The 26,348-nt window shown below is 45.1% G+C and overlaps 1 protein-coding gene across 1 annotated transcript; it reads right to left on the bottom strand.

The window, feature by feature from the left end:
- Positions 1-418: 418 nt before the first annotated feature.
- Positions 419-26,092, bottom strand: LOC129706538 (bcl-2 homologous antagonist/killer-like). Its single transcript, XM_055650902.1, has 8 exons — positions 26,078-26,092; positions 21,870-22,015; positions 21,706-21,760; positions 19,683-19,770; positions 5,477-5,606; positions 3,793-3,936; positions 2,444-2,624; positions 419-1,747 (listed from the first exon to the last, which is right to left on the bottom strand). The coding sequence occupies exons 1-8, from the start codon at positions 26,090-26,092 to the stop codon at positions 1,643-1,645; spliced, it is 864 nt and encodes a 287-aa protein (XP_055506877.1). The 3' UTR covers positions 419-1,642.
- Between the last annotated feature and the right edge of the window lie 256 nt (positions 26,093-26,348).

Here is a 26,348-nt window from a genome sequence, read left to right as displayed (position 1 = left end):
ATACAAAGGTATGCTTTGGTTAATAGACACTAGACAATAGGTACAGGAGTAGACCATTTGGCCCTTCGAGCCAGCACTGCCATTCACTGCGATCGTGGCTGATCATCCACAATCAGTACCCCGTTCCTGCCTTCTCCCCCTATCCCCTGACCAGGCTATCTTTAAGAGGGCTATCTTTAAAAGCCCTATCTTGCTCTCTCTTGAAAGTATCCAGTGAGACCAGAGCTCCCCACAAGGGCTGGAGTAACTGTGGGACAAGCAGCATCTCTGGAAGGAAGGGTGTGGTCTGAGATGCTGCACATTCCTCTAACAGCAATAAGTCAAGGAACATCTCAAACCATGTCTATGCTGTAACTGCTTTGGCTGGCTGGAGTCAGACAGAAATAAGGAGAGGAAACGCAAAAGTTGATTTCAGTGAGTCAAGCAATAGAAAATGCATTTAATGCAGCATACAATTCTGTTGAAAGATTGAAATTTAGAAATCAATTCAGTGGTTCTACAGCCTGAACACAAAGTGCAATCAAATGGGCACCATTGTAAATCCAATGAAATAGATGGCAAATACAAACAGCCAAGATAACATTATAGGTATAACAGCAGTTACCCAGTGAGGTTGGATGGGGGATGTTTAACAGCCCCCGGGTGTGTGCAAGACGGGGAGGGGGGGGAAGAATGGTAAAGTGCACTCCTGGTTTAGGGGGGTGGTTAGGAGATGCTTTAATTCCTAAACATACTGGATTACAGCCTCAATGGCAGGAATTACATCCCAGACCCCCCCCCCCCCCCCCTTTACACCCAGGCAACAATGCAATGGAGGTTGTATTCTATTCTGGATCTGGATGTAGTACGCTGAACAGCTCTACGTAGAGCATCACTCAGCACTGGACATTTTTTTTTACATTTTATCAAGCCAATTAACCTACAAACCTGCACGTCTTTGGAGTGTGGGAGGAAACCGAAGATATCGGCGAAAACCCACGCAGATCACGGGGAGAACGTACAAACTCCATACAGACAGTCAGGATCGAACCCGGGTCTCTGCCGCAGTATTTTGCTGTAAGGCAGCAACTCTACCGCTGCGCCACCGTGACTGTCAACTACTGTCTACTGCCCACCGCACCCTCTCAATGGCCAAAGTGCCCTGCTCTCATCAGTTAAACATGCAAGGTTCAAAATAACATCTGGATGGTTCAATACTAGCATCAAATCAAGTAAAAAACACTGTTTGCAAAATAAAAATGGCAATTTTGCCCAAAATAGACAAATGCCTGGAAGTGGAAATCATCTCAAACAATATGTTAGTGTTTCTGCATCTGCCAATTCTAATGCAATGATATAACCATGTTCATCACTGCAACATAGAAAACAATATGAAAAACTACCGCAAACACCCGTCTAAGCAATCAATGTAGACCGTTACCAGTAACAGCCGGACATAGTTTCATTATATTATACTTATAAAAGTTTAGAAAACATGTGTGGCCCAGCACTTTTCCCAAAACAATCTTAAATATCTAAAAAGATTTAGAAAAAATTATTTCTGTTATTCAAGTTGGATAATAAAAAAAAGATCCACCACCTGGGTGGAGCGAAGGCAATGCTTGGTCAAGGCCAGCTTTGACGATCCAGCACCAGCCAGGGCTTAGAGCTGGTAAATCCTGTGGGCAATTGCCACTGCCAGCATGGCAACCACCAAGATCCCAAGCAGCCATTTCAGGGTGGCATTCTCCAGGGTAAGGGCAGTGGTCTGCAAAACAACAAGACAAATAAGCTCACATTAACAAACCTTAGACAGGCACAAAAACCCTCTCTCTTTGTTCTATTTAGTTTCAGTTTTTTAGTTTTAGGGATACAGCGCGGAAACAGGCCCACCGAGTCCTTATCGACCAGCGATCCCCACACATTAACACTATCCTACACACACAAGGGCCAATTTGCACATACACCAAGCCAATTAACCTACATACCTGTACGCCTTTGGCAGGTGGAAGGATACCGAAGATCTCGGAGAAAACCCACACAGGTCGCGGGGAGAACGTACAAACTCAGTACAGACAGCACCCGTAGTCGGGATCGAACCCAGGTCTCTGGTGCTGTGAGGCGGCAACTCTACCGCTGCGCCACTGTGCCACCACAAAGTGTGTACCTTTATGACCATTTCCCTTTGTAAAGTAACGGCCCCACCTCCATTTGCTAATATGATATTGGTATTCCGGTGACCACATTGGATACTTAATAAAGGCAACTCAATATGTTTGTTCGACAGGATTCCCTCAAATCTAAACCTTTTCAACTCTGATATTTAACCCATGTTTACAACTCGCTGTTTAGAATTAGTCCCACTTCCCCCCCCCCCCCCCCCCCCCCAATTCTCAATTGACAAACAAATGTGAGGCAGAATTTCAATCACCCGCATGTTGCTGATACCATGATGTGCACTCACCCAGCCTCCGCATTCTGCAACCCATCGAGTGATTTGATTCTTTGCTGGAATCTTTGCCACGTGTTCTGTAACTCTGCCAAAAGGTTCCATCAGTCCCCTACGATAGAAGTACCTCGCAGTCTTGTAGCCGAAACTCAGCAGAGTGATTGTTTGACGCCAGTTTATGTCATTATCAAATAACCTGTGCGGTTGAAAATTGTGAACAGAACAAAACTGTTAAATATTTACATAAATCAGCATGAGACTATATTCTGCACTCTTTGTGCCATCTATGATACTCGGGTTTGAATTGATATGCATCTGATCTGTTTGGATAGCATGCAATAGACAATAGACAATAGGTGCAGGAGTAGGCCATTCGGCCCTTCGAGCCAGCACCGCCATTGAATGTGATCATGGCTGATCATCCCCAATCAGTACCCCGTTCCTGCCTTCTCCCCATATCCCCTGACTCCACTATCTTTAAGAGCCCTATCTAGCTCTCTCTTGAAAGTATCAAGAGAACCGGCCTCCACCGCCCTCTGAGGCAGAGAACCAGACTCACAACTCTCTGTGAGAAAAAGCCGTTTCCTCGTCTCTGTTCTAAATGGCTTACCCCTTATTTTTAAACTGTAGCCCCTGGTTCTGGACTCCCCCAACATTGGGACCATGGTTCCTGCCTCTAGCGCATCCAAACCCTTAATAATCTTATATGTTTCAATAAGATTAGAAGGCTAGTCACTCATTGGTTCTTGATCCTCCAAAATATTCCAAATGGAATTTAAACTGGACGTGGTACCTCATGGTGGTACCCCATCTCCCCCCTCCCCTACACCTCTCTCCCACTCCATTCTCTCAGCAGCTGTAGAACAGCTTTCCACTGTACCTCAGGTCAAGTGACAATAATAAACATAAACCTAAATGACACTGCATTAATATTAGTCATTAAATTATGTGGTTGTGCTTTAGAAAATAGTCTTTGTAAAAGACGCTTCCATATGAACTATGCATTGTTTTTAACATCGCCATTCCATCGCCTTTAGTTATGTTTGAAGTTTTCTTAACAAAGTATGAAAATATGGAGTAATTAAGCACCACCGAGCAGCCCAACGGAGTGTACAGACTATGATACAGGAACAGAATGAGGCTGTTCAGCCCATCAAGTCTGCTCTGCGATTCGATCATGGCTAATCTATTGCAAGGTTGTGTTAGGATTGCATTATTGACAACTTAAGTTGTAAGAACTGCCTGACAACAAAAATGTTTTTCACTGTACCTCAGTAAATATGATGATATTAAACTAGACTAACGAGAGAAGCCATGGCTATGTTCAATTCTGAAGATATTGACGGATAAGCTTTAATACGAACCTTTCAGCAGCTCTGCGGATGGACTTGCACCCACATTGGAATGCGAGGGGAAGATAGATGCCGGCATCTTGGAATTGTCTGTTCTTTTGATGATTGAGCTCGTCTCCGATGATTGCCAACTGGTGCCCTATTTCAACCGAGGAACTGAGGAAATAACATTCAAACGTACAATTCAAAAAATCCAAGCCTTCATATTACATCATATCATATAACAAAAAAACCTTTGGGTCCTAATGATCTTGAAGAAAAACCCATGGGCCAAACACCATTCACTTTCCTCCATATTCCCTCTTCCATTTATTGTTCTTTACTGACCCGCTCCATCCAGAACAAGATCTTCATCACCGGAATTAAAACACTTTAGAAGGATGAGAGGATATCTCATTGAAACATATAAGATTGTTATGGGCTTGGACACGCTAGAGGCAGGACACATGTTCCCGATGTTGGGAGAGTCCAGAACCAGGGGCTACATTTTAAGAATAAGGACTAAGCCATTTAGAACGGAGACAAGGAAACACTTTTTCTCACAGAGAGTGGTGAGTCTGTGGAATTCTCTGCCTCAGAGGGCGGTGGAGGCCGGTTCTCTGGATGCTTTCAAGAGAGAGCTAGATAGGGCTCTTAAAAATAGCAGAGTCAGGGGATATGGGGAGAAGGCAGGAACGGGGTACTGATTGGGGATGATCAGCCATGATCAAATTGAATGGCGGTGCTGGCTGGAAGGGCCAAATGGTCTACTCCTGCACCTATTGTCTATTGACTTCTGAAGCACCTCCAAACATTATAACCACGACATATCTGAAGTCTCGTGCATTTTCACGAGAAAAAAAGTTCAAAGTCAACAAGTATCAATTATTAGTTTCAGACGTAAGATAATGCAGATGCACAAGGCCTTGTGCTCAGTTCTTTGAACTAATTTCTTCCTACCTCAGAGGGATAACACTGCTAAAGACAACGATAAGACACAAAGAGCTCGAGCAACACAGCGGCTCAGGCAGCACCTCCGGAAAAAAAAAGGGTGACTTTTTATGTTGGGGCGCCCGATTAAAATGATTCTCTGTAATTGGTACCGAACTTTTGTGTTGAGAAACAGAACCCTTTTCCTAATATTTAAGAAGGAACTGCAGATGCTGGAAAATCGAACGTAGACAAAAATTCTGGAGAAACTCAGCGGGTGAGGCAGCATCTATGGAGCGAACAAAATAGGCGACGTTTCGGGTCCCGAAACATCGCCTATTTCCTTCGCTCCATAGGTGCTGCCTCACCCACTGAGTTTCTCCAGCAATTTTGTCTACCTTTTCCTAATACAATTCCCAGGCTCTGGGAGCGACGTTGAGGGACTTTGGAACAGAAGAGATTCACTACTAGAGAGACAGCAGAGCAAGATTCAGTGGGATGGGTTAGTTATGGGATGAGATTGGATAGGCTGGCCTGATGTTCCCTGGTGCAAAGGAGGCTGAGGGATGACCTGACATGAGTATAAAAGATTATGAAAGGGGCATAGCGGTACAAAATCAGTCGTTTTCCCATGATCGGGGTATCATAGGGCTTATGGTTAAGGTGACACTTAAATAGGTAGGGCATAGAAGGATACAGTTGTAATGCTGGCATATGGGATCAGTGCTAATGGGCATAAGGGTGGTCGTGAATGCATTGGCCCATTCTGTGCTGGACGGTCACATACCTGGCACATATCTGCAACGGGTCCACAACTGTTGCCACTCCAGTGTTGACATCCTCATGTCCCTCGCTCCGATACCGGTTGTAGACATCATCCCGCAAACTCTCCTCCACTCCGTCAACCTCACTCAGCTCTGGATGTGGCAGAGAATTAAAAAAACATGAAACACGCAATTACCTCAAAGAGAGGCATCTCGGGAGAATAAGGGAAAGGTCATTTAGAACGGAGATGAGGAAAATCTTTTTCACCCAGAGTTGTGAATCTGTGGAATTCCCTGCCTCAGAAGGCAGTGGAGGCCGATTCACTGGATGCTTTCAAGAGACAGTTAGATAGAGCTCTTAAAGATAGCAGGGTCAAGGGATATGGGGAGAAGGCAGTAACGGAGTACTGATTGTAAATGATCAGCCGTGATCACATTGAATGGTGGTGCTGGCTCAAAGAGCCGAATGGCCTACTCCTGCACCTATTATCAATTTAGATTTATTGTATTGGATAATTTACAGCTCAACAATTCAACCTCTGCTGGCAACATTCATCCTGCAGACTATGCCCCTTCCACCAGGGGTCACCTAGATCAATGCATTCATCATTGCACCTAGATCATTTCTGACACTGATTTCTCCCTCCGCACACACACGGTCTTTCCTGTATTTTACATTTTTATTTATTATTGATTTACTGTTAAAGTATCACATCAGAAGTTTGCAGCGTGCCACAATGAATTTTATCTAAACAATAAAATTCACACTTAAATTTAGACCTGAAACGTCACCTATTGCGTCACCTAAACGCCACGTGTCCTCCAGAGATGCTGCCTGACCTGCTGAGTTACTCTAGCATTTTGTGAAATTTACCTAAAACTTGACTAAGAACGCATTTTCATAAATTTGATCCAGGTCTGTCTTGCTTTGAATATGCACGTGAAATAAGATTATTCATAATATTCATAAAACTATTGCAGAAGTTAAGATAACAAAAAAGTTTATATTAATACAAAATTCTGATTTTTTTTAAACAATTGTGAAAATAAGAATGCACAAATATAAAATTAAACATCAGAAAGACAACACATGATTACAGTCGAGCCATTGAGTGTACAGATACAGGATAATGGAGTGACGTTTAATGCAAGGACCATGTTATTGTTGCCGCTCTTACAAGAATACCCTTCCCTGGCTTTCTGACAATAATCGTGCGTTGTGCAGCCCAGCCCACAGATCTACCTCAAAACTGGTGTAAATATTCCAATTAATTGTGATGTTCACTATGGTCAAATACACACACGCACATACTAGAAACAAGGAACTGCAGAGGCTGGTTTACAAAAGAAGACACAACATTCTGGAGTAACTCAGCAGGCCAGGCAGCATCTGTGGAGAACATGGATAGGTGACGTTTAGGATCTGAACTCTTTTTAGTCTGAAGAACTGAATCAGTCTAAAGAAGGGTCCCAATTCAAAACATCACCTATCCATGTTCTCCACAGATGCTGCCCGGCCCGCTGAGTTACTCCAGCACTCTGTGAAATGTCACCTATCCATGTTCTCCACAGATGCTGTCTGACCCGCTGAGTTACTCCAGCACTCTGTGAAACGTCACCTATCCATGTTCTCCACAGATGCTGCCTGACCCGCTGAGTTACTCCAGCACTCTGTGTCCTACCAGGCGATACTGAACTGAACAATGGAATGTAAATAGCCAAGCCAAATTTACACAATGTAATCCTCCCCTCCAGGCACAAAGTGTTTGCTTGAAAACATGCAAAACAGGCACTGTTAATGTAGTTATCTGCCATTTGTAACAATCTGTGATCTTTTATTTTCATTTATAAAGCTCCATTGAGCACTTACTATTTTGTTATGACCATTTATCTCAGGAGAATATTACTTTTGCTGGTTGATTGCCTTTTCCTTCACTTCTTGCCTTTAGCTCACTGTCAAACCTGCAGTATTTTTTCCTTTAGAAAATAGGTGCAGGAGGAGGCCATTTGGCCTTTCGAGAGAGAGAGAGCGTGTGAGCAGATGAGAGAGAGTGCACAAGGGAGCAGGAGTTGGGTCCATGACCTGCTTTGACCTGTTGGGGACCTGTGGTGATGCTGCAAAGTGCTCATACACAGAGACTGCTGGACACCCAGCGTTACCACCTCACAGGCAACTCTACCTTCATGGTAAACACTCCATTTTACATTATAATATTGGTTTGTGTTTGAGACCCAAAACGTCACCCATTGTTTCCCTCCATAGATGCTGCTTCACCCGCTGAGTTATTCCAGCATTTTGTGTCTACCTTCGATTTATCTAGCACCTTCAGTACACAGGTTACATAGTGTTCGGTTCTACACCGGCCTGAGTGTCCACAAGAATGAATCACCAGTGTATACTGTTAGAAAGTCAATTTACCATCTGCTTCTTTCACCCAAGCAAGGAAATAAAAGTCACATGCCCAAGGTATTTTCAAACCATTAATAAATAAAAGCTGGAAAAAACAACTTATTTCCTGTTACGATTGAAGATATTACATTCTCCTGCAAACTTCCCCGTGACCCACGTCATCTTGAAAGAAGAGTGTATGTTTGCAAGCGACTCTGTGGCTTGCTGTACTGTTTCACGTGCACTCACACAATCGTTGGGAGATCACAGTACCCAGTGGCCATAACAACAACCAGACTGTGTAACACCTGTTAAATTAATCCACCACACCCCGCCAGACAAAAGAGCCGTAGCCCAGGAGAAAATGCTTCAGACTAAATACACAAACAATAACCATGTAATCAGGAGCAACTGATAATGCACCAACAGAAAACGAAACCGCCTCATTGACTGAATCGCTACTGGACAGCTTTCTTTTGTCAACAGAGTCAAGAGTGGAGACACAAGGAACTGCAGATGGTGGGATCTGTGCAAAACACTAAGTGCTGGAGTAGCTCAGAGGGTCGACCAGCATCTGTGGAGGGAATAAAAGGGTCCCAACCTGAAATGCTGCTTGTTCATTCCCCACCAGAGATGTTGCCTGAACCACTGAGTTACACCACTACTTATTGCTCAACAGAAGCCACTTCTGCACATTTATCAAAAGGAAGAATAAAATAGTTTCCGTTTTAACAGTCTAAAGCAGCGTTTCTCAACCTTTTTACCCTTGCGGAACTCTTGAAATACTTTTCATGTCTCAGGGAACCCCAACATAAAAATTATTATATATCTTTATTAATCTCTTTCTTTCTCTTTCATAAACTTAAAGTTCATAAGGCAAACATAATATATATTTCTGATAACTGGTTTAAGCAAAAAAAATAACGTGTGTTTTTCTCAAGTATATTGACAATAAAGCCACAGTATTAAATTGAGACAGCTACAACAGAACAGCTGTACATTAGTTTTATAGACCCACTTTGTATGCAAATTGATACACTAAAACATATAACGACACTGTTACTTCCTGGAAAACAAAGTAAAGGGGTAATAGAAACATAGAAAATAGGTGAAGGAGTAGGCCATTCGGCCCTTCGAGCTTGCACCGCCATTCAATATGATCATGGCTGATCATCCAACCCAGTATCCTGTACCTGCCTTCTCTCCATACCCCCTGATCCCTTTAGCCACAAGGGCCACATCTGACTCCCTCTTAAATATAGCCAATGAACTAGCCTCAACTACCTTCTGTGGCAGAGAATTCCAGAGATTCGTCACTCTCTGTGTACATTTTTTTTTCTCATCTCAGTCCTAAAAGATTTCCCCAATTTCCTTAAATTGTGACCCCTTGTTCTGGACTTTCCCAACATCGGGAACAATCTCCCTGCATCTAGCTTGTCCAACCCCTTAAGAATTTTGTAAGTTTCTATAAGATCCCCCCTCAATCTTCTAAATTCTAGAGAGTACAAGCCGAGTCTATCCAGTCTTTCTTCATATGAAAGTCCTGCCATCCCAGGAATCAGTCTGGTGAACCATCTCTGTCCTCCCTCTATGGCAAGAATCTATCTGTTGGCTCAATTAATACAATTGGTAGACCTTCCCTAGCCAGAAATATTCTTTAATAATATAACCATGGGGAACCTCAGGGCACTGTCTTAACCCCAACATGTTCTCTACCTAAATCAAGGATCATAGGAACAGAAGCTGATGTTTGGCACAGTGAAAAATTTAGACCAGCTAAAAATTCAGTAAAAATTGATTCCCGATTTCACATTGCGTAAACAGCCCCATCACACTCGAGCTACAACTGCTGTGGAACAACGGGCTTTTAAAAAACAGCAGCTTATTATATCTTTCCCTCAGTGGTGCTCCGTGGCTTCTCCTTGTCGAGTCCACACACAAGATTAGAAGTTCTTCAGCCAGAGCTGAACACACTTCTCGGCATCTGCATGCAATGGTGTCTGTCGTGTGCGTGATGCCGGTGGAAAGATGAGTGGAAACTGGGCCGCGACGTGAACGCTCTTTCCTTCACTCCTGCTCTGCGGCAAAACAGAATCAAAGGACACCGGGAGAAAGCAGGAACGGGGTACTGATTTTGGATGATCATATTGAATTGCCGGTGCTGGTTCAAAGGGCCGAATGGCCTACTCCTGCACCTATTGTCTATAAGAAGCTCTGTTCCAATTTCTACTGATATTGCACCCATGTTTCTGAAACCAATGGTACTGCACGATATTTCTGGGTTGACATTAACAGCCATTTACACAGTGATGAGTGTGTCGGCATATTGCAGTCAGAGGAGAATGATGTGATATTTACCCTTCACATGGAATAACATGTAATTTGATCACACCGCACCACACTGTGTTCCAATGCTATGTAAACAATGCTAAACTCTCGTCCACGCCCGTCATATTCGAAACTCCAAAATAGTTCTATTTATATCTTACTAGGCAGAGGCCATCTTTCAGGATTTATGGATCAGTGAGATAAACTAGTTAATGCCAACGAGAACCAGTGTTCAAAAAGTAAACAGTTTACATGTGATCTCCCCAGGGTGAACAGATCTGCCACCAAAAAAAAAATCGCAGACTGCTGGTTAGCCAAGGGAGGTGCTTTGGAGATTGTCACGGCAATTGTTTCTATTGACAGTGGGATCACAATACTTTATCAAACAATGCAACCTCCATTGATACGTTAATGCCATTGAAACCAGCAATGGAGCAAGCTGGTGGTGCCACTGTGATACCCAGGGCAAGGCACAGATCAATGGTTTTGTCAGAGACACAAGCAACTTCAGTTGCTGGGTTTATAGGAGACTTAAACTAGGTTAATTCCAGGTTAATTCCCGGGATGGCGGGACTGACGTATGATGAAAGAATGGGTCGACTGGGCTTTTATTCGCTGGCATTTAGAAGGATGAGAGGAGTGCTTATGGAAACATAAAAGGATTGGACAGGGTAGATGCTGGAAAAATGTTCCAGATGTTAGGGGAGTCCAGAACCAGGGGTCACAATTTAAGAATGAGGGGTAGGCCATTTAGGAGGTAAAACATTTTCACCCATGGAGTTGTGAATCTGTGGAATTCTCTGCCACAGAAGGCAGTGGAGGCCAATCCACTAGATATGTTCAAGAGAGAGTTAGATTTAGCTCTTAGTGCTGAGGGAATCAAGGGATATGGGGGAAAAAGGGGTCTAAAGTAGGGTCCCGACTCAAAACGTCACCTGTACCTTCCCTCCACAGCTGCTGCCCGACACAACTTGGTGCGTATATTCAAATTAATACACATTTCGTGTGATGGGTTCTTGGGAGTAATTTTGGAATGAGAGTCTGGCACACTTGACACAAATATTGTGCTCTATTAGTTTAAAGAAGTAACTGCCTGTATAGTTGCCAGGCCACCTGCTGGAACACGATGAGAACAATGGGCAAGAAACCAGGTTTTGGCACATATCCACTTCCTATCTGTACGGGCACAACAGCAGGAAGCTACCGAAAGGGGCAAAGGTTTATGCACTCAAATAAAAAAAATATTCCTTTGAAATAAAATAATTAAATTAAACATTTATGATTCTACCTGATAATAATAAACACCCCACAGCCTGATAGCCTTCAGTTAATCAGTAAACGAGACAGCATAAATATATGTCGACAAAGGCTCAGAGTTCAAACTCCAAGATTGTTTGAATATTGATGCAAATGTCGGCAGATGCACAGAACTCCTGGGAAGGTTCAACTGTCACATGTTTATTGAAGGGCAGGTCCTGTTCGGAGTATTTGTTTGATCCCAGGCACTTGCTGGCTTTCTGCAGATTTGACACTCATTATAGATTCAGTACTTTAGTTTAGAGATACAGCGTGGAAGCAGGCCCTTCGACCCACCGATTCCGCACTGACCAGCGATCCCTGTGCACTATCACTATCCTATACACCTGGGGAAAACCCATGCAGTCACAGGGAGAGCGTACAAACTCCATACAAACAGCACCCTAAGTCAGGATCGTACTTTGGTCTCTGGCGTTGCAAAAGCCCTGTCCCACAGTGCGAGTTCATTCCAAGAGCTCTCCCGAGTTAAAAAAAAAATCAAACTCGTGGTAAGCACGAAGAATGAACGTAGCAGGTACGTCGGAGCTTGGGGACGTCTCTTAGCGGCTCATAACGCCAACGGCAGGTACTCGGGAAGACTCACTAACGGCAGGTAAGCACGGGAAGACTCGTGAAGATTTTTCAACATGATGAAAAATATCCACGAGAGCCCAGAGTACCGACGAGTGGCCATTACCGTAAATCTCCGAGTAGGAATCAGGGCAAACACGGGAGAACTCTTGGAATGAACTCGTACCGTGGGACAGCGGTTTTAGGCAGCAACTTCAGCACTGCGCCAAGTCGACCTTGGATCTTCACTCCTTCCCTGTCAATATTTGTACACATGCAATGAACTCCAATTATTGCTCACTTCAAGTCACTTACAATATTGTGTACAAACAAACTGCAGATGCTGGTTTACACTGAAGACTCCTTCTGAAGTAGGGTTTCAACCCAAAATGTCACCTATTCCATTTCTCCACAGATGCTGCCTTACTCCAGCATTTTGTCTATATTCACAAAATATTTTTGCTCCACAACACCAGAAGGGTCTCGACACGAAACGTCACCCACTCCTTCGCTCCATAGATGCCGCCTCACCCACTGAGTTTCCCCAGCATTTTTGTCTACCTTCAATTTTTTCAGCATCTGCAGTTCTTTCTTAAAGGGGTTGGACACACTAGATGCAGGAAGATTATCCCTGATGTTGGGGAAGTCCAGAACTAGGGGTCACAGTTTAAGGATAAGATGGAACTCTTTCAGGACCGAGATGAGAATTTTTTACACAGAGATTGGTGAATCTGTGGAATTCTCTGCCACAGAAGGTAGTTGAGGCCAGTTCATTGGCTATATTTAAGAGGGAGTTAGATGTGGCCCTTGTGGCTAAAGGGATCAGGGGGTATGGAGAGAAGGCAGAGATGGGATTCTGAGTTGGATGATCAGCCATGATCATATTGAATGGCGGTGCAGGCTCGAAGGGCCGAATGGCCTACTCCTGCACCTATTTTCTATGTTTCTAAACACAACACCAGCATGAATCTCTTTGGATAAAGACACTGTCAGTCACCAAATTAAATGCCCTAATCTACCCTTAGAAGGGGGGCACAATGGCACAGCTGGTGCCATTATCTCACAGCACCAGAGACCCGGGTTTGATCCTGACCTCAGGTGCTGTCTGTGTGGAGTTTGTTCCTTCTCTCTGTGACCTCCGGGTGCTCTGGTTTCCTCCCACATCCCAAAGACGTGCGGGTTTGTAGGTTGATTAGCCCTCTGTAAATTGCCCCTAGTGTGTAGGAAGCGGAAGTAAAAGTGGGATAACATAGAATTGGAGTGAAGGGGCGATTTCCATGCTATCAATGACAAAAACCTGCACATGTATCATTCCTCTGGCACCAAACACACAAGACATTTAGAACTCCCTCAGGCATTGTAAAAACTATCTATAACAGGAAATTATCTAAGTGGAGGTACAGGGTGCCATTCGGCCCATCATGACTGTGCTAGGTTCCAAACCAAAGATTGTTTAACAGCTTTGCCTGCATTTATCCCATAGCTCTGTAAATCTTTCTCGCTCAATATGTTTCCCTTCAAAAGTTATTCAAGCAGCGTTCAATTCAAGTTATTCAATTCCACCCTCCTAGTTGTTTAACTGATAACAACCGCCTACGAAGAATATGTAGTAGAAAATCCTGTAATACAGGCTGATTATGATAGTAATGCAAAAATAAAAAGCACAGGCTCAAAATGCCCTCATCAGCAAGGCCATACAAAGCAGCAGGTGTGAGCATTATACAAGGAGCTGGAATAAACTACGCATGTTAACAAGAGGAGTGGAGTATAGGAGCAAAGAGGCCCTTCTGCATTTGTACAAGGCCCAAGTGAGACCAGACTTGGTGTGCAGTTTTGGTCTCCAAATTTGAGGAAGGACATTCTTGCTATTGAGGGAGTGCAGTGTAGGTTCACCTGGTTAATTCCCAGGATGGCGGGACAGTCATATGTTGATAGAATGGAGCGGCTGGGCTTGTATACTCTGGAATGTAGAAGGATGAGAGGAGATCTTATTGAAACATATAAGATTATTCAGAGTTTGGACACGCTAGAGGGAGGAAACATGTTCCAGATGTCGGGGGAAGTCCAGAACCAGGGGCCATAGTTTAAAAATAAGGGGTAAGCCATTTAGAACGGAGACAAGGAAACACTTTTTCACACAGAGAGTTGTGAGTCTGTGGAATTCTCTGTTGGAGGCCGGTTCTCTGGATGCTTTCAATAGAGTTAGATAGAGCTCTTAAAGATAGCGGAGTCAAGGGATAAGTGGAGAAGGCAGGAAAGAGGTACTGATTATGGATGATCAGACATGATCACATTGAATGGCGGTGCTGGCTCGAAGGACCAAACGTCCTACTCCTGCATCTATTGTCTATTGAAAATAGCTGAAAAATATTCCACATCCAGCTAACCACATCCCCTTACTTACACTGTTGACTGTGTAGGTTAGTTTAGAGATACAGTGCGGAAACAGGCCCTTCGGCCCACTGTGTTCGTGCCGACCAGCGATCCCCACACACTAACACACAACAGGGACAATTTACAATTTTACCAAGCCAAATAGCCTACAAATCTGTCCACCTTAAGTGTTTGGGAAACCAGAGAAAACTCACATAGGTCATGGGGAGAACCACAATACCAGCATGAACAGGCAGCACCCGTAGTAAGGATTGAACCTGGGTCTCTGGTGCTGTTAAGCAGCAGCTTTACTGCTGCGCCACCGTGCCGTCTGTTATATTGTCAAAAAACAAACTCAAACATTCAGAAATGTTGAAATACTAATAAAATAAAAATTAAACGATTTGTATATTAAAAAGTGAAACAAAAATCAACATAAAAACACTAAAACTTAAAAGACATGCAAGTTACTAAAGGATCCCAACGTAAACATGTTCTCCAAAGATGCTGCCTAACACGCTGAGTTCCTCCAGCACTTTGTGTCTGTTTGTTTGTAAACCAACATCTGCAGTTCTGTATTAACTGTTTTTTTTCTTTCTACAGATGCTGATTTACTGACTGGGTTCTTCGAGCAATTCTGTTTTTGCCTGTGATTAATATCTAACATAGTAGCATTTTCATAGCAGAGCTCAAGTGAGTCAGCCTAAAATATTTGTGTACAAATGTAATTTAAATTCACCACCTTCTGAGCCTCGGGTGAGAGAGGCATTAATTTAGTCATGATGACATGGCATTAATAAACTGCCTTTCAGTGCAATATAGATTGAAGGCAAGATAAGCATTACAGCTTACACATTTCTACCACAACATCCAACAATGTTATGCAATTGATAATCGAGTTTTCCAAGTGTGAAACTCAATAATGATGTAACCAGACGCTGTCCTCTGCAAATCTAACTGGGCGTTTCCTGGCTCATCCACTGTCCATTCCCCACGCGCTTCTTTCAGGGGTGACCAATGCTCCCAACATACCACCCCAAGGTCACTTCAATCTGCCTGACCTTACGATCAACCTCCCCCCACCCTTCCTGACACCCCCACTCGCCCCAGATGGACTTTGTACGTTCTCCCTGGAGTTTGTACGTTCTCCCCGTGTGTTTTCTCCGAGAACTTTGGTTTCCTCTCACACTCCAAAGACGTACAGGTTTGTAGGTTAATTAGCTTGATAAATGTAAAAATTGTCCAGTATAAAATTGTCCAGTGCTGAGTGATGCTCTACCTAGAGCTTTTCAGCATACTGCATCTAGGTCTAGACTGAAGGAGGCCCCTCAGAACTGTGACCACTCCCATAGCTTGAGACACCAAGCACTAATCCAGAATCACCCCGTGTTCATCCCTGATCCCCAGATCCTGACAACTCAATCCCAGGCTTGGTTTAATTTAGTTTAGTTTATTATTATCGTCGCGTGCACTGAGATACATTGAAAACCTTTTGTTTGCGTGCTATCCAGTCAAAGAAAAGGCAATCCATGAATCCAATGAAGCCAGCCATAGTGCTCAGATAAAGGATACAGCATTTAGCGCAAAGATATAACAATGCAGTCCGATAAAAGGGCGCTTAAAGTGAGGTACATGGGAGGTCAGGACCGCACTTCAGCTGATGAGGACCATTCAGTTGCAACAAAAGACTTTCCTGAACCTGGAGATTTGCATTTGCAAACTTCTGTACCTCTTGCCTGATGGGAGAAGAGGGAGTGACCGATGTGAGACTGGTCCTTAATTATGCTGGTGGCCTTGCCGAGGCAGCGTGAGGTGTGGATGGAATGAGTGGAAGGGAGGTTGGTTTGTCCTAAGGTCTGGACCGCGTCCACAACTCTCTGCGATTTCTTGCGGTCTTTCCAGATTCTCCCACCCACCCGACATCTGACCAGGATTGATCCAGACCACCTTCCCTCTCCAACCTAGTCCTTCCTGACATTATTTTTCCACTTCCAAAATATACCTATTTATCACCACCTCCCCCTCTCCTCCCCATGTCCCCAGCCCCAGTCTTGGGCAGCCCAACATTCAATGAAAAGATGCATTACTGGCTCATTTAATACCCCACTGCATTGCCAATCCAACATGTCCATTATGATGCAAGAATGTCTACCCTGACTGTTATGTTTATGAACTGTTGATTAATTGTATAGATATGTAGTTAATGTTTGCACAACAGGGGTACCCCTGACACAGGCTCTAAAGGATACAATCGTCCACACAAACCACCTGCGTACAAAAGCAACCAACACTTCATAGCATTTGCATACATAACTATGGCTCTCTGGCACCCATTCACATCCCACCCTCCTCCTTGGAGTGATGAACAGCTCCAGACAACTCAGTCACATAAGTCATTAGAACTGGCACAGTGGCACTGTTTCTGCCTTGCAGCGTCAGACACCCAGACTAGGGGTGCTGTCTTTTCGGAGTTTGTGCGTTCTCCCTGTGCCCGTGTGGGTTTTCTCCAGGTGCCCTGGTGTTCTCCCACATCAAAAAAGGTGTGCAGGATCATAGTTCAGTTTTGTTCGTTGTCACGTGTGCCGAGGTACAGTGAAAAGCTTTTGTTGCGTGCTAGCCAGTCAACGGGAAGACATTCATGCCACCCACAGTGTACAGATACATGTGGGTTAATTGGCTTCAGTAAATTGTCCCTAGTGTGTAGGATAGAACTAGATTAAGGGCCATTGTTGGTCGGCATGGACTGTGTGGGCAGAAGGGCCTGTTTCCATGCTGTATCTCGAAACTAAACTAAAAGCTAAAGCATCCAAGATAAGCACTGTAATTGTCAACAAAAATAAATCTTTCCCTAATGTTTCCAGTAGCCTTTGAAGTGACAGATTAGTCAGTAAATGACCAGTACAGAAAACTGGTCAGAATACAGAAAACCAATACACAATACATGAAGTACGGTACGCAGTTGCTTCTCACAGATTTAGTTTTAAAATATAGTGCACTAATTAATGCAAATAAAAAACAAATGTGAACCAAATCCTGGCAGCAGCAAGTCCAAGGATCTTGTGCCCAGGTTCCCTATCTGAACATTACGTCAGCTCACATTAAAGTAAACATTGCATTTTACGAGACCCGATGCCTGCAATAAATGGCTGGAAGAACTCAGCGGATCGAGCAGGTTCTCTGGAAGCTAAAGCTGGGCGATGCTTCGGGTCGAGACCCTGCATCAAGACCCAAAACGTCAACCACCACCATGCCTCCAGAGATGTTGCCTGGCCCACGGAGTTCCAGCTGTTCCTCCAGTTTGCAACTTCTGCAGTCTCCTGTCTATAATTTTGTATATGACCCAAATTCACTTTAGATTGAACAGATGGCCAAGGCCAACAGCAGCCAGCTTCGATAGACAAGTTTCAATTTAGTTTATTGTCACGTGTACCGAGGTACAGTGAAAAGCTTTTGTTGCATGCTAACCAGAGAGTGGAAAGACAATACATGATTATGACTGATCCATTTACAGTGTATAGATGCATGATAAGCAAATAAAGTTTAGTGCAAGGTAAAGACGGTAAAGTCCGATCAAGGATAGTCCGAGGGTCACCAATGAGGTAGATCGTTGTTCAGGGCTGCTCTCTGGTTGTCACAGGGTCATAAGTGCTAGGATCAGAATTAGGCCATTCAGCCCGCAAGTCTACTCCACGACTATCCCTCCTAACCCCATTGTCCTGCTTTCTTCCCATAACCAGACACCTGTACTAATCAAGAATCTATCTATCCCTGCCTTAAATATATCCACTGACTTGGCCTCCACAGCCTTCAGTGGCAAAGAATTCAACAGATGCACCACCCTTAGACTAAAGAAATTCCTCATCTCCTCCCTGAAAGAACATCCTTTAATTCTATTTGGAGGCTATGACCTCTAATCCTAAACTCTCCCACTAGTGGAAACATCCTCTCCACATCCACTCTATCCAAGCCTTTCACTATTCTGTACGTTTCAACGAGGCCCCCCCCTCCCCATTCTTCTAAACTCAAACGCTCATCATCATATGTTAACCTACTTACTCTTGGGATTATTCTTGTAAACCTCCACTGGACCCTCTCCAGAGCCAGCACATCCTTCCTCAGATATGGTGCCCAAAATTGCTCCCAATATAATTAGCGTTTGTGGTAGGATGATTCAGTTAGTCATGTTTCATTGGGCAAAACTGGTCACTTTACTGACCTGAAGTGGAATAATTAATGGCAATCTAACAATGCATGTTTTTGACAATACACTTTGGGCAGATTTTATAAATATATTTTCAAGATTGTAGGCAATGCATCAAAAGCTGTAATAACAACAGAAAATGCTGCATATATTGAGACGGTTAGAAGAAACAAAGTGAAGATATTATTTCAAAGACCCTTCATTATCATAGAGAAAAAAGATTAGGTTGCAGAGAGGACGGGGCAAAGGGTATATCGCTGTTAGGGTTGGGCCAGGGTGACCTTGTTTGTGGAGTTTTCACTGAAGTTGTCGGGATTCAACAACATCTCTGATACATTTTGGAGCTTTGCATGTATTTGTTGGTTTTCCCTCTCTACAATTGCACATAGAAACATAGAAAATAGGTGCAGGAGGCCATTCAGCCCTTCGAGCCAGCACCGCCATTCATTGTGATCATGGCTGATCGTCCCCTATCAATAACCCGTGCCTGCCTTCTCCCCATATCCCTTGACTCCACTAGCCCCTAGAGCTCTATCTAACTCTCTCTTAAATCCATCCTGTGAATTGGCCTCTGCTCCTCTGTGGCAGGGAATTGCATAAATTCACAACTCTCTGGGAGAAAACGTTTTTTCTCGCCTCAGTCTTAAATGAGTCTCAGTCTCTAAGTGCCCCTCGTTCTGGACTCGCCCAACATTGGGAACATTTTTCCTGCATCTAGCTTGTCCAGTCCTTTAATAATTTTATATGTTTCAATAAGATTCCCCCTCATCCTTCTAAACTCCAGTGAATACAAGCCTAGTCTTTTCAATTTTAGACTTGTTAATGGATTTACCAGATAACTCTCTTTCCAGAGATGCTGCTTGATCTGCTGAGTTTTTGTTATTTCACATTTCCACTGTCTACACTTTATGACTTGCAAACCAGCACTTACTCTCATTGAGTGAGCCTGAAACTTTGACAATCTGAAACCTTGACCTGAGATATTTTAATCACCGTGTACTGCTGATATAGACGTCAAAGGATCAATTGGAAATTCCTGCCAGCTATCCATTTGCATCAAATGGAGACAAACCTGCATCAGTCTCGCTGTTCTTCTCTTCACGGGCTGAACATGACCTGCATGAATCACCACTGTTTCCAGATGCCATTATAAAGTAGTTCTGTAAGAAGAATGAAACACATTGTTGAAATAAATAATAGTTTTAAAATGTTAATATTCTTTTTAAATCAACGTCAGATTGCCCGAGTATTTCAATGCCTTTTCTTCCTATTTTCAGAAATAGAATTACTTGAATCAGAAATAAGACCATACCACATAGGAGCAGTGTTAGGCCATTAGCCCATCGGTCTACTACGTCATTCAATCATAGCAGATCTATTTACCCCTTTCGCCCTTGATGGGTGACAGAGGTTATGGGGAGAAGGCATGAGAATGGGGTTAGGAGGGACAGATAGATCAGCTACGATTGAATGGCAGAGTAGACTTGATGGGCCGAATGGCTTAATTCTGCTCCTATTACTTATGTTCCCCATTCTCCTGCCTTCTTCCCTTAACATTGGCTTCCTTACTAATCAAGATTAAAACAGATGCCAGACATGCCAGCAGTGCCGAGGAAGACATTTCTCTTCCCAAATCGAACTGAAAGATCGACAGGCCACCATTCTACTGGTGATCAAGCTGGGGGTAGAGATATCAAAGAACAGGCTGGTGCAAGCAGAACACCAGCTCCATGTCTGTGCCGGCCACAAGTTTCACACCTGTTTTCAGGCCAGGATTTGTCTGCACCTTCCTCCCCTGACCACGAGCCTGTTTGCACCAGCCAAAATAATAAAAATGAACTGCAGATGCTGGTTTATATGAAAGATAGACAGTCTTATGGGTCCAAACCCGTAACATCATCTGTCCATTTTCTCCAGAGATGCTGCCTGTCCCACTGAGTTACTCCAACATTTTGTGTCTCTCTTCACTAGATCCCTCCCTGGGATGATAGGGTCATGGGTGTGGTCCCACGTTACTGGATCCCCATCACGAGTGGTCACGTCACCTGCGCAGAGTGTGTGGTGTTCATATCCTCTCTCCCCACCTGCAACACAGGGTGGGAGGGAGGGAGGTGGCAAATGGATTAATGCTGGCACCATTGGGTGGGATCCTGATCAGTTCACATCAGCAAACCTGGAGCTGGACAGGGGCGTCTAGAGATGGGGGGGGAGAGTCTAGAGATGGGGGGGGGGGGGGGGTCTAGAGATGGGGGGGGAGTCTAGAGATTGGGGGGGAGTCTAAGAGATGGGGGGGGAGTCTAGAGATGGGGGGGGGGGGGAGAGTCTAGAGATGGGGGGGAGAGTCTAGAGATGGGGGGAGAGTCTAGAGATGGGGGGAGTCTAGAGATGGGGGGGAGTCTAGAGATGGGGGGGAGTCTAGAGATGGGGGGGGGAGTCTAGAGATGATGGGGGGGGGGAGTCCAGAGATGGGGGGGGAGGCTAGAGATGGGGGGGGGAGTCTAGAGATGGGGGGGGGGTCTAAGTCTAGAGATGGGGGGGAATCTAGAGATGGGGGGGGGAGTCTAGACATGGGGGGGAGTCTAGAGATGTGGGGGGGGGGGGGTCTAGAGATGTGAGGGGGGGGAGTCTAGAGATGGGGGGGAATCTAGAGATGTGAGGGGGGGGAGTCTAGAGATGTGAGGGGGGGGGGGGGGAGTCTAGAGATTGGGGGGATGGTCCAATCGTGGGATCATCACTGACACCCCCCTCCAACCCTGGAAGAATCTCTAACCACCCTCACTTCCAGACCCTGGGATCACCCTGATCCCCACTATCACCCCTCCCTCCCCCTTGCCTCACCCCTACCCCCCCCCCCCCCCCCCCCTCCATCCCATTCATTCCCAACCCCACATCCCCATCACTCCCCCACCCCCTCCCCGGACCCTGTGATCACCCTGATCCCCTCCCCTCCCCCCCAAACGGCTCTGAGACCATCTCTGAAACCCACCCGGGGGGACATCGTCCGCCGCTGCCCTTGTGGTGGCGGCTGCGGCTGCGGCGGCGGGAAGGCCCGGCCCTCTCCCTCACCCCTCACTCCCCCCTCCCCGGTCTCTTACCCTCAGGGCTCCCTCGGATCTCTTACTCTCTTCAGTCGGGGTCGCGACAGCCGCCCTGCGGGTGGAAACACAAAGCTGAGGTTAGTGTGGGCCGCGGGGACGGGACGGGGGACGGGACGGGCGCGCGGGGTTGGCGGGGTTTGAGCGGACAGCTCCGCACTCACAGCAGCGTCACTCCGTCCCGCGCTCCACCTGCTCCTGCTGCTGCTGCTGCCGCCGCGCCTGCGCACACGGCGGGCTGCTCCCCCAGGGAGGGGCTGAGCGGCCGGCGCCAACGGCGACCAATCAGCACCAGGTCACCTGGGGAGGGCTGGAGCAGCAGCACCAAAGATTATATAGCTTAAAATAGAGAGGATATATATGTATATATAAGCTCCTCTATAAATCTTTGAGCAGCACCAGAGAAAGAGTTAGAGTTAGAGTTAGAGTTAGAGTTAGAGTTAGAGTTAGAGTTAGAGTTAGAGTTAGAGTTAGAGTTAGAGTTAGAGTTAGAGTTAGAGTTAGAGTTAGAGTTAGAGTTAGAGTTAGAGTTAGAGTTAGAGTTAGAGTTAGAGTTAGAGTTAGAGTTAGAGTTAGAGTTGAAAGCGAATGGCATGTTGGCCTTTATAACAAGAGGAATCGAATAGAAACACAGAAAATAGGTGCAGGAGGAGGCCATTCGGCCCTTCTAGCCAGCACCGCTTTTTAAAGTAGCTCTTTCGTCCCAAAAACCCTTTCTGGCTTAAGCCCTCCCTTCACCACCTCCAGTTTAAATTCCATTTGGAATATTTTGGAGGACCAAGAAACCAAGAAAGAAACCGCCATTGATTCATTGCGATCATGGCTGATCACAATATAGGAGCAAAGAGGCCCTTCTGCAGTTGTACAGAGCCCTAGTGAGACCACACCTGGAGTATTGTGTGCAGTTTTGGGTCCCCTAATTTGAGGAAGGACATTCTTGCTATTGAGGGCTCCCAGCGTAGGTTTACAAGGTTAATTCCCGGGGTGGCGGGACTGTCGTATGCTGAGAGAATGGAGCAGCTGGGCTTGTACACTCTGGAGTTTAGAAGGATGAGAGGGTATCTTATTGAAACATATAAGATTGTTAAGGGCTTGAGGCAGGAAACATGTTCCCGATGTTGGGGGAGTCCAGAACCAGGGGCCGCAGTTTAAGAATAAGGAGTAAGCCATTGAGAACGGAGACGAGGAAACACTTTTTCCTCACAGAGTGGTGAGTCTGGAATTCTTTGCCTCAGAGGGCGGTGGAGGCGGGTTCTCTGGATGCTTTCAAGAGAGAGCTAGATAGGGCTCTTAAAAATAGCGGAGTCAGGGGATATGAGGAGAAGGCAGGAACGGGGTACTGATTGGGGATGATCAACCATGATCACATTGAATGGCAGTGCTGGCTCGAAGGGCGGAATGGCCTACTCCTGCACCTATTGTCTATTGTCTATAGAGCTCTTAAAGATAGCGGAGTCAGGGGATATGGGGAGAAGGCAGGAACGGGGTACTGATTGGGGATCATCAGCCATTGATCACATTGAATGGCAGTGCTGGCTCGGAGAACCGAATGGCCTACTGCAGCTCCCATTGTCTACTGTCTATTGTCACCTCATCCTCTGCTTGGGAAGCTTACAACCATGACCATTGAATTTCTCAACTTCCAGTAAGATCCACCACCTCCACTCCCTCATCCCTGGGCACTCTCATTTCTTCCACCACCATCGGTGCCCAGCTCCATTCAACCCCCTTCCCACATTCGTTAGGGCGGGCACAGTGGGTAGAGCTGCTTCCTCACAACGACAGAGACCCAGGTTTGACCATGACCGGATGCTGTCTATGTGGAGCAGGGGTGGGGATCCGTTTCATGTTGGAATGCCACATTAAGTTAGCTGCAATCTAATAAGGCCACATCCAAAAAAACTTCAATTAGATATACTTCAAAATGTACATTATTTTGTAAAAATCTAACTACTATGTACTAACTTTAAGAAAATGAAGAAAAAGAATTGTGACCTTAAGGGCATCTTGATTTGGGTTAGGTAGGAGAATGTAGATTCACAGCAACAAGTGGTTGAAAAGCAAGAAAGCATTTTTTGTGCATGTTGCCGAAGACATGGGCATTCCATTGCATTTTTCCATATTTCAAATCGGATCTTTCTTAGCGTCAAATAAGGATTTTTAAATGTTATCCTCTGAGAGCTCAATCAATTCCATCTGTAGTTCTTTAGGAGCCTTGGAGACATCAACTAGGTGAGGTTGAAATGCTAATTTGAGTGTGAAGTCATGATTCTCAAAGTCAGTGAACCTTTCATTGTATTCTTTAATTAATATGTCTATAACAGCTGCGTATTCTTCAAATGATTTGCATTAATGTTCCTGCTCATCAATGACCTGCGCTAACTGGGGAAAATGTTCATCCGAAATTTCATTTTGAAGAAGTGTTATGAAAATAATATCGCTTATTTTCGAAATGCTTGGATTTTTTGCCACATATCATATATAGACTTAGTTTTACCTTGCAAAGAAACATTCAAGTCATTTTGCTTTGACATGATATCACACAGTAAGGGGAGGAATATTTTGTTGGATCTTCTTTTACTCTTTGGTATTTTAAATACGTTCTTTTTAAGATTAAAATAAAAATAATAAAAGACGAACAAAAACATATTAATAAAAATAAAAGGATTTGTTCTACAAAATTTGGATTCATTCAAAAGGCCGCACTTATTGGCCTGGAAGGCCGCAGGTTCCCCACCCCAGTTGTAGAGTTTACACCAAAGATACGGTTTACACATTCTCCCTGTGACCATTGCGGGATTTCTCCAGGTCCTCAGGTATAGCCCCACATCCTAAAGACATGCGGGTTTGTAGGTTAATTTGCCCTCTGTGAATTGCCCCCAGTGTGCAGGGAGTGGATGTGAAAGTGAGATAACACAAAAAAATATTTTGAATAGGTGGTTGATGGTCTTTGTGGGCCAAAGGGCCTGTTTCCATGCTGAATTGAATTTCAATTGAATCGAATATGAACCAAAATCTCCCATTCCCCTTAACCCCCCCCCCCCCCCCCTTCCCTTCAACCCATATCCCTCCCTCCGCTTTCCCTATCACTCCTCTCTCCTTATCTGACACAATTTTGTCTCCTTCTGTCTCTTGCTCATCTCCAGCCTCTGTCACGTACCCCACCCATCTACCATTCACCACTCTCCCCTTCATCTGTATCCACCCATCACTTGCCAGGCTTTGCCTCGAGACCCGCTTCTTTTTCCAGCTTTCTTCCCCCTACATCAATCTGAAGGGTCCCGTCCTGAAATGCCACCTATCCTTTCCCTCCACAGATACTGCCTGACCCGCGGAGTTCTTCCAGCACTTTGTGTGTTGCTCAAGATTCCAGCATGTGTGGTGTCTGGTGAATCTGCAACCAGTCATCAATGCTCAGTGTTGGCCCACTTGTTCTCCGGCACTTGGTGCTTTTTGCAACAACTTCCCTACCACATGCCCTTTGCTGCCACTCTGCCTAGCGAGTCAGAATTAATAAAGTAGGTGGGGAAGTGGTGTGATTCCACCACCAGTCACATCGTCCAGTCTAACCTCCCACTTGGCCTTTCCACAGGGACCACTCTCTTCACTACACCCTGGCCCGTTCTTCCCACCCCTCCCTGTCACTTTAGGAGGGTTCATACCTGTCCCCTCCCCCTCTTTTCTCACCACAACCCGGGTACATAAACAACCTTTACAAGTCTTCTTCTTCTTGCCTATGGCGTGCACAGCCTAAAGTTGTAGGACAACTTGTTCTATTTGACCTTATTTGATTGTGCACGTCAGGTTGATTGCATTCGTCGAAACAGGGCGGACCATGTGAAGGTTGCAATCTCCCTCCCCACCTTTCCAAGTGAGGAAGAGGTTCACCAGCATCTTTTCAAATCTGCTCAGTACCTTTTCCAACGTGGCTTTCTCAACAGTGGAGAAATCAGCCATGCACTGAGCGATCATTTTGTGGAGCATCTGCACCAGACAACTTACACCTCTTGTTACATCTCGTTTTAACTCTTCTTCCCAGTCTCGATCCACCCAACCCTGAAGATGGATACAAAATTACTCAGCAGGTCAGGCAGCATCTCTGTAGAAAAAGGAAGGGTGATGTTTCGGGTCGGGACTGAAGTAGATATGCGCTCCAGCATGCCAACAATGTACTGCACGGACACAGGTAAGGCTGCAAGAGTGTTCCAAAAGCCTTGCTGAAACATTGTAACATCCTCACTAACTTGTGGGATTCACCAGCAATCAAATGGGGAAACGTTTTCGGGATGCCACTGAGTGCCTTCACCTGAGCGCACAGAAATCCAGCAAAAAACAGTGGAAGGAGTGCACAAGCTTCCCACTGTCTACTTACCTGTGCATCAAGCATCCCCTGCTCTACCTGAGGCAGGATCAGTAGACCCTATAATGCCCCAGCAGCAACTTCAGAATCAACAGGATTACAGTGAAAGCAAGCCATCCTTAACATTATGCCACTGACTAAGAATTAAAAATGGGTGGCATGGTAGCACAGTGGTAGAGTTGCGGTCTTACAGCATCAGAGCCCTGGGTTAAATCCTGACCATGGGTACAGTCTGTACTGAGTTTGTACGTTCTACTTGGGACCACGTGGGTTTTCTCCGGGT

Source organism: Leucoraja erinacea, chromosome 19 (assembly GCF_028641065.1).
Source record: "Leucoraja erinacea ecotype New England chromosome 19, Leri_hhj_1, whole genome shotgun sequence".
NCBI lineage: Eukaryota > Metazoa > Chordata > Chondrichthyes > Rajiformes > Rajidae > Leucoraja > Leucoraja erinaceus.
Note: the sequence above shows the minus strand (reverse complement) of the source record. Positions and strands in the feature narration are given on the sequence as shown.

Bases quoted from the DNA above. Each gene is read 5' to 3' on its own strand.
- LOC129706538 (XM_055650902.1), bottom strand. The intron at 21,761-21,869 runs GTGAGTGCGGAG...TTCCACCCGCAG, and splicing joins CGGGACGGAGTGACGCTGCT to GGCGGCTGTCGCGACCCCGA. The intron at 3,937-5,476 runs GTATGTGACCGT...TTATTTCCTCAG, and splicing joins CCGTTGCAGATATGTGCCAG to TTCCTCGGTTGAAATAGGGC.